The sequence below is a fragment of the Chlorocebus sabaeus genome, chromosome 14 (assembly GCF_047675955.1).
Source record: "Chlorocebus sabaeus isolate Y175 chromosome 14, mChlSab1.0.hap1, whole genome shotgun sequence".
In the NCBI taxonomy this organism is placed as follows: Eukaryota; Metazoa; Chordata; class Mammalia; order Primates; family Cercopithecidae; genus Chlorocebus; species Chlorocebus sabaeus.
Genome location: NC_132917.1, coordinates 37071427 through 37084304, shown reverse-complemented (window position 1 = coordinate 37084304; position 12878 = coordinate 37071427). Strand labels below are relative to the sequence as shown.

Sequence of the window (12878 nt, the reverse complement as noted above, 5' to 3'; positions counted from 1 at the left end):
TCAAGAGCAGACTCAAAGCAAGGTGTCAAAGGATTGCCACAGATGGGTGGGACTTACCAGGTGACTTATAAGTGAATCATCCTGGCTTCAGTGAATCATCCTGGCTTAAGGTCCAGGATTAGGAAAGACAAGTTTCCTCATCACGAAGTTTATTCGACAAGTATTTAACACGCATCTACTGTGTTCCAAGTACTAGGCTGGTCATTGAGGATACAACAGTAGATGAAACCATGTCCCTACTCTTCTTCTGGGCTCACATTCTAGAGAGGAGAGAGAGAGAACACACAAATAAGCAAACAGATAACAGTGCCCTAGAAATCAGAGCCTGAAACAAAAGCTCATGGCTAAGACTTTATGAGAGAAGGTGCAATTTAGGAGGAGTAAAAGTGAAGGAAAGTAGGAAGTGAGACAGGAAAGGAAGAATAGCAAATACAAGGGGTATGTTACCAAGATGGCCAGCTTTGCAACAAATACAACTTGTTTCTCCATCTCCGTCTCTTCCAGAGAGGTCAAATAAAATCACTGCATCTCAAAACAATCCACTGGAGGGAGGAAGGGTAAGCGATTAACCCTCGGTCTCTTCCTATCTCCCGCTTTTCATTGATTTGTCTACTGTGCAGGACATTAACTGTATGTATTTCTGGGTTGTGCCACTGGCCCCAGGACAGCTCTTGGGGAAAGCAGAGCTTCCCTGGGTTCAGTCGAGTCAGACCTCAGTGCTGCAGCTCCTGCAGCTCCTATCAAAGGTAAGTCTAACCCTCCTCTCTGGGGGAAGAAGCAGCAATCTGTGGCAGTATGGATGAAGTGATTGACAGTGGTGGCTTTACGGCATAAGTTGTCACTAAGATCTCTCCAGGATGGAAAATGGGCAAGCCCAGGGGACAGGGTGAAGGGGATGAGGGAAGGCCGCTCCAATGAAGTATGAGTTGAGCAAAGCCTCAGATGGAATGTGGGCACATCCCACGCAAATATCTAGGAGAAAGCCTTCCAGGCAGAGGAGCAGCGCATAGAAAGGCACTGATTCAGGACTGTGCTCAGCTTGTTTGGGAAAAGCCAGGAGGCCAGTGTGGCCAGGAGAAGTGACGTAGGAAGAGAGGCATAGGAGGAGGGACCAGAAAGATGGAGGAGCCTGATCACATGGGACCTTGTCAGCCATAGGAATGACACTGAATCCTATTCTGAGAGAAAAGAAAAGCCATTTCAGAGCTGTAATATGACCTGATTGCAATTTTGTTTTTTTGAGACAGAGTCTCGCTGTGTTGCTCAGGCTGGAGTACAGTGGTGTGATCTCAGCTCACTGCAACCTCCACCTCCTGGGTTCAAGCAATTCTCCTGCCTCAGCCTCCCGAGTAGCTGGGATTACAGGTGGCACCACCATGCCCAGCTAATTTTTGTATTTTTAGTAGAGACAACGTTTTGCCATGTTGGCCAAGCTGGTCTCAAACTCCTGACCTCAGGTGATCAGCCCACCTATGCATCCCAAAGTGCTGGGATTACAGGCATGAGCCACCACACCCAGCCCCTGATTCCAATTTAAAAGGATTGTTCTAGCCCCTGTGAGAGGACACTGCAGAAGCAAGGTGGAGCAGGGGAACCCAGGAAGATATGATGGTGGCTTGACCCAGAGTGGGAGCGTTGCTCAAAGGGGACAGATTCAGGGTACAAAGGAGAGCCTATAGAACTTGATAATGTCCTGAGCTGAGAAAGAAGAGTCAGTACCTGGCTTAAAAAGTGTCCATGTACTAATGTAGGAAGAATAAGATTTGGGAGGATGCATGGAACTGTGAGTTCAGTTTTGCATTTCATCATTCGAGGTGTCTTCGGGACACCCCAGTGGAGATGTTTGGAGTTTGGGGAGAGATGAGACTGCAGATACTAATTTGGAAGTTACCTGCAAGTAATCTTCGAACCATGAGGCTGGATGCAATCAGCTGGGAAGTGAGTACAGCTGAAGAAGAGGTCCAAGGACTAAACCCCAGAATATTCTGATTTTTAAGAGTCGGAAAGACAAAAAAAGACACAGCAAGGGAGACAGAAGGAGAGACTTGTAAAGTAGGAGAACCAGCTGAAAGTGGTAACCTAGAACCCAAGGAGTGAGTGATCCACCAAGTCACTGCCTCTGAGAACTGAGTAAAAAGACTGGAGATTAGATCGGAGCTCCAAGCTAAGGTCTGCAGAGCACCAGGTTACAGGGAGGTGCTGAAGAGTCCCAGCTGCAGTGGGTCAGGGTGAGTGTGCTGGGGGTTTGGATCAGGTTTCGCCAATGAAGTTCCAGGCCACTCTCCTTGCTTCAACCAGATCTGCACTGCTTTTATCTTTGGAGTTTTCATGTGAGATATCCTTCAAAGAAAGGACTCTACTACTTAAAATACAAAAACTTTGAAAACTGTTGGAGTACATTCTACCACTGGGAAAGAGACAAAAACGTAGACAGGGACCATCTGTGCAGTGCAGCCCCAAGGAAAATCTAAAACCGAGGGTGAAAACCATAGAGTAGATCAAGCTTGTCCAACCCACAGCCCACAGGTAGCATGCGACCCAGGACGGCTTTGAAACCATCCAACACAAGACCATGAACTTTCTTAAAACATAATGGGTTGGCTGCAATGGCTCACACCGGTAATCCCAGTACTTTGGGAGGCTGAGATGGGCGGATCACCTGAGGTCAGGATTTCAAAACCAGCAAGACCAGCATGGCCAATATGGCGAAATCCTATCTCTACTAAAAATATAAAAATTAGCTGGGTGGTGCACGCCTGTAATCCCAGCTACTCGGGAGGCTGAGGCAAGAGAATCACTTGAACCGGGAAGGCAGAGGTTGCAGTGTGCTGAGATTGTGCCACTGCACCCCTGCCTCAGCAACAGGCAACAGAGGAAGACCACATCTTAAAAAAAAAAACACATACACACACACACACACACACACACCATGGGACATTTTTGCAATTCCTTTAAGTTCACCAGCTATCATTAGCATTTGCATATTTTAGGTGTGGCCCAACACAACTCTTCATCTTCCATTGTGGCTCAGGGAAGCCAAAAGATTGGACTTCCCTGGAGTACATTGTTATAAGGTCTGTTTCAACCTTAAAATACTTGGATTCTACTCTCTTGGTCCCAGCCGCTGAACAACCATCTCAGTTCAGACTCCACCCCACGGTGTGGTCTGATAATGACCTTGATGGAGACCAGTGACCTAGCTGGTCACACTGGCCTGATAACATTTATCAGGTCACATTGGCCTGATAACATTTATCGGCCTCTGAGGAGTGGTGTAAGAAGTTTATATTTGATCAAAGTGCTGCCTTGAACTCTGACTCTGAAGAGAAATGCTGGACTGAAATGTTCACAGTGAGTCAACAAACCCTTCCTTCCTTCTGCCGACCTCATCTTCATCCGCTTCAAGGTGGGCCTGGCCTCAGGCCATGTCTGGACAAGGTCTTGTCCATGACTGCCAGCCTCTGGTAACAGAGACGCTTACTTGTCCTGGTCAATTCCTAAGTAACCTACATTTTTCTTGGTTTCCTACATACTGTAATCCCCCTGCCTTCTATCAAGGTGAAGTGTTAACAAGTTTAAATATCCGAAGATGCTCTTCCTTCCTTGGATGAAACTTTCTAAGCTCTATCAACTTGTTTGTAGGTCTGGGGAAATACAACGATCCTGAAGAAAACCTGAGCTTATGTGAAGTAACTTTGTTTTCCTTTGACAAACTCCCATTTCCAACACCAGAATCCAACTGCAAGGAAATGAAGCATAAACAGCTGAATTTACAAATTTTCTAATTCTGATTCTTTATTTTTGTTTTTGAGACAAAGTCTTGTCCTGTGGCCCAGGCTGGAGTGCAATGGTGTGATTATAGCTCACTGCAGCCTCGAACTCCTGGTCTTAAGTGATCCTCCCACCTCAGCCTCCCAAGTAGCTGGGACTACAGGCAAGAGTCACCATGCCCAGCTACTTTTTAAATTTTTGTTAAGATGGGATCTTGCTATGTTGCCTAGGCTGGTCTCCAACTCCTGGCCTAAACGATCCTCCCACCTTGGCTTCCCAAAGCGCTGGAATTATAGGCATAAGCCACCATTCCCAGCCTAATTCATATTTTTAAGCAGGAAGCATAGTCTACCTTATAACTCCTATGCTCTTCTTCCAAAACCTTTACCCTGTAGTTTATGAACTGCAATGAAGGACCAAGTACGTCTCCATTCTAACAGCACATTATAATGTCCACATAATATATAAATAAAAGAAAAGCAGGCCAGTCATGAAGGCTCACACCTGTAATTCCAGCACTTTCAGAGGCCAAGGTGGGGGGATCACTTGAGGCCAGGAGTTCAAGACCAGCCTGGCCAACATGGTGAAACCCCATCTCTACCAAAAATATAAAAATTAGCCAGGTGGTGGTGGCACATTCCTGTAATTCCAGCTACTTGGGAGGCTGAGGCAGGAGAATCACTTGAACCTGGGAGGCAGAGGTTGCAGAGAACCAAGATCACGCCACTGCACTCCAGCCTGGGCAACAGAGTAAGACTCCATCTCAGAAAAAATAAAAAGAAAAAAAGAAAGGCAATGTCGTACCATGACTTAGGATCTTACGTAAGTCACCCATCTCGCTTACCTACTGTAATGGACATTTGTTGCTCTCGCTTGTACAGCACTCTTTTTCTAGATCTTCCTTTGGACAACCACCTCCTCCCTGCCTTCATTCCTGTGGTTTGGTGAAGCTGACACTTCTCCCAGCTTTAGGGAGGGGCATGAGCCCACAGGCCAAAGTCAATCAATGCATTCCATCCACCAGCCCAGAGACTGAGTCAGCAAAGGTCCCAGAGCCCCACTTGGGCCAATGGCTGTCAAGTCAAGGACTTTGTGGAACTGTTGCTCAGAGGACAGATGCTCTTCTTGCACTGAAACTGGAGTTATGGGGGTATGAACCTGGGGCTACTAACAGCCATCTTGCCCCCAGAAGGAAGTACTTACCTAAGTTTAATGCATACCCAGAGAAGGGCAGAGCAAATAGATAAGAGACAGGGTTCTGGGGTCAACTGTGTCTAAAGTCAGAGACATGAAATACATTTCATTTTTTGCTCAGGTAAGTTTGAATTTTCTGTCACTTGCAAACCAAGGGAATCTTAAGTGATCCATCCTCTCTGGATCTTGATAGCTAAACCTTTAAAATGAGAATGTTGAAAACTAGTCAGTGCTGTGGAGGTACCATTGGCATTTGGGGTGAGACAATTCTCTAGTGTGCAAACTGTCCTGAACATTCTTTTTTTGCCCCTGACGACTAAATTCCAGAAGCACCCCTCAGTCTTCATGACAAACATTCACCACCCATTCCACTACATAAGCACAGAAATGCGCGCGCACGCGCACACACACACACACACACACACACACACACACACACATTTTCAAATGCCCCCTAGGGGGTAGCTGAAAACCAGTAAGCCAGTGAAGTAGAAAATCTCTAAGGTCCCTTCTAATCGAGCCGAAATTAGCCATGTCATGTATCAAAAATTAAGTTCCCTAGAGTCTAGTCTAAGCATCAGCTGAGAATAATTGAAAGTCTGTATTCACTTATTTGTAAAATGAGGACACTAATATACAGCTCTATGGGTAAACCTGTGAAAGGATGATCACAACCAGTTACTTGATATGGAATCATTCTAATATAACCTAAAATGGAGCTTTAACATTCTCAAGGAAAATATCCTAAGTGCTTTTAAATACCATCGTTGCTTATGATTTTCCTCATTAAATAAAGTTTTAAAACTGAAATTTTAAAGTGATCTTTTCCTAACATTAATTCATCTATTCGTAAAGGATTAAAATCACTTATAAAGCTACTCACTGTAGCCAGCATTTTTCCAGACCTCTCAATAACATCTCCATCAAGAGCAGTTGGCTTGGAGGAGGGGTTCATTTTTACAAAGAAACGGGGTTTATCATTTCCCAAGTGTTACTGCAAGGATGACTAGAGAACAACAGTGAAATTGATGGCTGGTAGTCAGCTATGCTCATTTACTTCTCCACGCCAATCTCTTAGCTCGTGTAACTTACTACATGTCGTTCTTTGTTAGCCAAAACCACAAATGTTAAGTCCATGAGTGCCAAGGACCTCCTGTACCACACAGTGCTCAGTAAATGTAAGAGAATAAAGTTTCCAGTGCTGTTTACAATTTATGAGTTTTTAAATCTATTTTCATATTACCTTTGTAACCTTTGTGAATTTGGGGTTTTTGTTTTGTTTTGTTTTTGCTTTTTTGCTTTAAGCCATGCTATTTCCCCTTCTTGGCAATTTTGTGCTCTTAATGTTAATTCTCAAACAAATGGTCTAAACGCTTCACTGGCAGATTCGGATATGTCAGGAGAGTGGGCGCTGTTCCATGTGTTGCCTTTGAAATATGAGCACCATAAGATGACTTCACATTGCGTGCGTACGCCAACCAAATTCCGGCTGAGGAATACAGCCATGACACAAGCCAGTCCTTTCATCCCAGCTCTCTATAAAACTGTCATAAATTATTGCTGCTGGATGTATTGCCAAGAGCCTGGGGCCAATGTTCATGTGTACGAGCATTTGAGGGGTATCCTATGCCACCCTACTGGCTCAGCCAGCTAACAACCTTTTCTCTCCACCTCAGCCCCTTGGAACACAGCAGTAGCTTTACACTATGCTATCTGCCCCTTGCAACAAAGCAGTAACTATTTGAGGAATGGAAAAGATGTACCATAAAAGACACAGAAGCGATAGACGAAAGGGAAGTAAGGGGAGGCAGTTAAACCACTTCAAAACCACTTTTAGAATTTCAGGCTGCGTAAAAAGTGGCCCTGAAACTGAGAGTGAAACCTCAATCTTTCGTTCATTCATCTTTGAAGCCAAAAGTTAGGGGGAGGCTGGCCCTGAAAGCACAGACCCATGACTTAAGATGAATAGCAAATTTAAATAATTTCACCCAAATTTTCTACATTAGCTTTGCTTTAAATTACTGCCGCTGTCCTGAATAGTCTCCCTCATCTTCTCTTTATTTCTTCTCTTCCCCTCTCCCACCTTCGTTCCTCAGATTCAGGTCTTGCACAGAAACTGAGCCTTGATTTTCCGCAGAATATACTGTGACCAAGCCTCCTGCAGGGTTGTCTGTACATTAATGAAATGGAAGCATCTTGAATCGTGTCCATCGTCCCTCCTTTACACAAAATAATCACCTCCAGCTGGGCCAAGTTGATTGAGGAAACATTCAGTTTTCACATGATTTTGCTGCAGCACCATAATGAATGTATTTCTTTGATGGAAGAAAGAAGCTTCATGAAATAAACTGCTTGAGGATTTGAAGTTGGAGCTGAAAACATGGGCTGCTTTATTCTTAATGACAATTGCTTTGCCATCTAAAACATTTCTCCATTTTGAAGGATCTGTCTTTTCTCTTCCAGCCACAACCCTCAAGCTACAATAACAGGCTCATGATTTTTTTTAGATGCCAAGGTTATGAATACTCATTTATTAATATTTTCCTTTGAACTCGTTTCTCTTGGAGAAGAAAAATAGCCCTATGTATTGCAGGGCTGACAGTAATAGACAAAACATACAAATTGTTCTCTTAGGGCCGTAAAATGCTCCAAAATGCACATAGAAAAATTCCAAATGCAACCTGATGTTTATGGAGCACTGCCTTTGCAGCTATAATTTTAAAAAAGTAATATTTCTGACTGGCATGAATTATACAGAGCATATTTCAGAGATTAATATCAGGTTAATGCCTTAAAATGTCTCCGTTTATGACATCATGGCTGCTTTTCCCTTATCAGTGCAAACTCTTAGTGAGTAGAATTTGAGGATATGTCTTTTCAAAGGAAGAAAACCTTCACTGAATTAAGCTGCTTATGGTTTTATTTTTTCTTTTATCCCATTTCAACACATCCACAAACCTCCTCTAAAAATAATTGAACTAATGTGAACTCAACAGATTATAGTAGATCTCTTATTAATTTCATTTTGCCTCCAAATGAGTTTATCATTTAGACTCACAATTATGTATGCAGTACTGTCAACTAATGTTTAGGTTCCTCATTAAAACTTCATTTCATTCTGTTTTAATATCATCAGTCTGTTAGACCATTTCTTTTCTCATGTTAAAAAAATAAATGTGTTTTCCCTGAACTCTTTTCAAATGTTTTCTCTCATCCAAAAAATTAATCCAGAAAACTCAGCTCTTTTAATCCTGCTTTGTGGCTTAGATACTTTAGCCCGGAACCACTTGCCTTGATTTGTATATGCCCACGCTTATGCAAAAATAGCCTTTGCTATGGCAGAGTAATCATTCTGCATGGAAATTATGTGTCTCTGAAGCCTAAGTTGTCAGGTGAATCGTGGCAGCAATGACCTAAGACTGCATCCCCAGTTTGAAATGACCTATAAAAATTTCAAGATACAACTATTGCTTTGCATTTGGCATCAGGAATATTCTGCATAGTTCTTTTCATGTAAAGGGGCAACATTCTAGAGCAGTTCCCAGGCATAAGCTTTAGAGCTAGACTTCTTGAGTACAAATCCCACTATGACCGCTTACTAGTTATGTAATATTGGAGAATACACTTAACTACTCTGAGCATCATAAAGTAAGTTTACAAATACCACCTACTTCACACGATTATTGTGGGGATTAAGTTAGTAAAACACATAAAGCACATGTGACTGTCTGGCACAGAGTTAGCACTCAGTAAGTGTTAGCTCTTAATATCATTAATTCACAGAGGCACGACATTCCTTTACATGACTTTGGAAGGACATGCATGACTTTGGAAGGACATTTGGAAAATAAAAAGGAATCCTAGAAGAATCTAATTCTACAAAATTTACCAAAGTGAAATTATAGACAGGTAATGTTATATATAAATATATATAAATGTAATATATATTTATATATAAATGTTATATATAGCATAAAATATATCTAAGTATACATATATAATTCTGGCTATATTCTTCTATATAATTTGCAAAGTCAAATAGATGAAATTATTTTTATCCTTTTCTTACCTGAAAACTATGTTTTAGCAAGTAAATTACTTTCCCAATGACTTCTATTGTCATTTGGCACATTAATTCACTGAGTATTTACTAAATGTCTTGTCTGAACAGGGAACACACAGGACACAGTGGCCCCAACTAACTTCATCTGTATGCCAGGAACAATTTCCTAATTATTTAATTGATCAAGTTTGTATTTCTAGATAATTGTTTCCTGTAGCTAAAGACAACTTGTGAATGCCTATGTATATCCAGAAAAAAATGCTCTAAGTAACTAACCAAACTGAATACCATAATCTACCTACACAAAAATTGTCACAACTACTGCTGTACTACTGTGTTACCTTAATATTGACTCTAGAGTTCACATTCAGCAGTCTTTTTCTGTCCTCACCTCAGTCCAAAACCAAAACAGCAAATACATGCCTAGTAATTACATCGTTTAACAGGAAAAAACAGGTCAAAAAATTGTAATAGTTTGATTATACCTTTATAAGAAAAATCTGCATTTAAGAAATGTGGGAGACTGGATGCAGTGGCTCATTCCTGTAATCCCAGCACTTCGGGAGGCCAAGACAGGAAGATTGCTTGAGCCCAGGAGTTCAAGACCAGCTTGGGCAACATGGAGAAACCACATACACACAAAAATGCCAAAAAAAAATTAGCCAGGCAAAAAAATTAGCTAGGTGGTGCACGCCTGTAGTCCCAACCACTCGTCAGGCAGAGCTGAGAGGATAGCTTGAGCCCAGGAGGTCAAGGCTGCAGTGAGCCATGATATCATGCTACTGCACTCCAGCCTGGGCAACAGAGTGAGACCCTGTCTCAAAAAAAAAAAAAAGAAAGAAAGAAAGAAAAGAAAAAGTGAGAAAAACTAAAATCCCATTATATTGACAGAATCGCCATTAGTTCGCTTTTATATAAAAAAAGACATCACAACATAGCACTTAATTCTGATTTTAATTTCCATAAAATTAACCCTACAAAGATTTCGCAAAGAAATCTAAGAGCCTTCAAACTATATCTTTGTTTTGTATTACATGTAATAGATTCCCACATATGAAAAATCATAAAATGAAGGCTACATTTTCCAACCACTATGTAAGTACTGTTTAGAAGACTATGATTGAATAAATGAACCTGATTTTACCTCATCATGTTTATCTAAAAGCATTTTTGAAAGATATTTATTTTCCATTTTCTTTACACAGTCCCTCTTTTTCAATCTGTAAATAAAAATTAATGAGCAATTTAGGACACAATATCACAACATAATTATTCTATAATTGATCTGACAACCAGACACCTAAGAATAGGACGATCTACAGGATAGATGTTTCCACACAGCATTTGTCTGAAATCAGATTATTTTAAATGATGCCTTGACTTTTTAATTCAATTCTAGAACCAATTATCATAAACTAAATCAGAGTATTACAAATGAAGATATTCCAACACAAAGACTTGTAGGATTTTGTTTAGATTGTCAATGGTTGATTCATCCAAATTTTCTTCATTGTCATCCATGGTGTGCCAGACTTCAGGGAAAGGAGATGGTATCAGATGCAGAATTGGAACACCTATTAAGAAAGACCCAACTTGTAACAATGCACATTACTCCAGTGAATAAACTAGAAAGTGTCATTCTTCAAGCAGAGGGAGCTCTGTACCGTATAAAGACAGCTGATAATTCATCATCATCTGTGTACTTTCTCATATCCCACCATTGTACTCCAAAATCAGGCTGCACACGCACACACACACACACACAGGCACATACATTACCTCTTCTTAAAAATGGAATATGGTCATCCTGAATCACACCTCCATAACTGTAATTCTGGAAATACCGCCTCTCCAAAGAGTGATCCTTGAGCAAACCCAATTCATGAAGTTCATGTTCTGTAGATGACAATTATACAATAGATGAACAACTATTTTTATCTGATCAAGACTCATACTGTAATCTTATTTCAGGAGTTTGAAATCTTAGCACATGAGTCCATAATTTTTAAAAGATTATGCAACAGCAAGCATGGCCACACCCATGACAATAAACATCTGGGCTGAACAGGGGTGTGTACATTTTGGAGCAGGAAGAGAGAAGAGTCACATGTGGCTCTAAACTTACAGGTGAGAACCTCCTTAGAGGTAGAAACTCAACAGAACCATGGAGAGAGAGAGAATGAAAAAAACAGAGGACAGTTGGGTGGAAGGGGAGAATACAGGTGCAGATGTAAATGCTTCTAGGTCCAAGATGCCGCATGAAGAATGACTTAGATGAGATATGGAGCTTAAAGGGGTATACTCAAACAGAGTAGAGATGAAGTATATCAAGTGGCCACTCTGTGGGAAAGGGATACCTAGTGTTACCTACATCAGTGGTTCTCAAAGTGTGATGTCTGACCAGCAACATCAGCAACACCTAGGAACTTGTCAGAAATGGAAATTATCTGGTCCCACCTCAGACTTACAGAAATTCTGGGGTTGGAGTCCAGCAATCTGTGTTATAAGAAGCCCTCCAGGTGATTCTGATGCACTTTAAAATTTGAGAACCACCGGCCTACATAAGTCATGTATTGTATGTTACAAGATGACAAGAGATCACATGAATATTATAAGACAACCAAATGAACCTTCCTAGGATAGCTTTCTTTAATTGCTACATTTAAAGGGTAAAAAATAAACCAACTAGTAATCAATCATACGTAATATGATTCTAGGAACATTGGGAAAGCCCTAACCACCACCAAAAACAATATTCTTGTCTGTTTATTGGTATTTATAATTCCTTTACCATGAGACACAACTTTTTCTTATACAACTAGAGATATGGTTTGAAATGTAAATACCAATAGGAGGGGCAGTACAATGCGTTAAAATTGCATGAAGGTGCAAGTTATTGGCATAAGTTCATTCTGGTACAGGAAATTATAAAAGTGCACAAAATCCTTGAAAGAAAGCCAAACTCAGTTTCTTGAGGCTACCATCAAAGTAAGGAAAACATGCTGCAAGGAAGAAGCCCACGAAGTTTATATCAATAACACCATTATAGTCATTCTTTCAAACTAGGAAATGAAATTTGCCAGTGATGTGCATCTGAAGTTCAGGTAGAAGTTTCTCTAAGATTCTAGACAAATTCTTTACTCATGGCAAAAGTGTGAGTTATGATGGCAGTGTTTTCCCCACTGCTTAGAAGTAATACAAATCTATCTTGCTCCAAGAAGTTTGTGTGGCTAAGGAATTTCTAGCATGAAATTCTGGCCTTCAGAGCAGCCCCCTGGGCTGGATTCTACAATAAAGATCAATCTAATTTTCATCTTTCCCTGATGCCTGAAGAGTTTTGTTTTGTTTTGGGTAGGATGGAAGTACAAAGATAAGAAGTTATTCTCCTTTTCTTTCTCCAAACCCCAAGCCCCTCTCTTCCGCCATAGATGCATAGGTTTTCTAGGACTGGCCTGGCCTGACCTGGTCTGGCCTAGTATACTCCCATTTATTTGACTCTAAATCTTAAAGGATCTGGCTTTCTCTTCATCCTGATCTCTTACTTCTTTCGAAAATTGGCGGAGATTGTACTAGATTTAAAGGAAAATAATATCTGGATAAGGAAGAAAATAGAAGGTGGCAAAGACAGAGATGGAAAAGAAAAACTGAAGAATATATTTTGATATCGTTATAAGGACATCATATTCATCATTAGCCAACATGCTTTGTTGAGTAAAGTTTCCTCCTGAAATGTATTCTACATGCTTCAAACAGGACTCTGGGAAAATATTTTCAAACCATTTTTAAGGATATGCAAACATGAAATGTAGTATTTTATGTTTCCATTTGAAAATACAGTTTCATGCAGGAA

At 40.8% G+C, this 12878-nt stretch overlaps 1 protein-coding gene across 1 annotated transcript in view; it reads right to left on the bottom strand.

The window, feature by feature from the left end:
* Positions 1-9963: 9963 nt before the first annotated feature.
* QPCT (glutaminyl-peptide cyclotransferase) overlaps positions 9964-12878 on the bottom strand; it is a 28650-nt gene continuing 25735 nt past the window's right edge. The window contains exons 6-7 of the mRNA XM_007970932.3: positions 10808-10924; positions 9964-10602 (exon numbers count right to left, since the gene is read on the bottom strand). Of these exons, the coding sequence (XP_007969123.1) occupies positions 10457-10602; positions 10808-10924 (263 nt within the window). The 3' untranslated portion in view covers positions 9964-10456. The remainder of the gene's footprint in view (positions 10603-10807; positions 10925-12878) is intronic.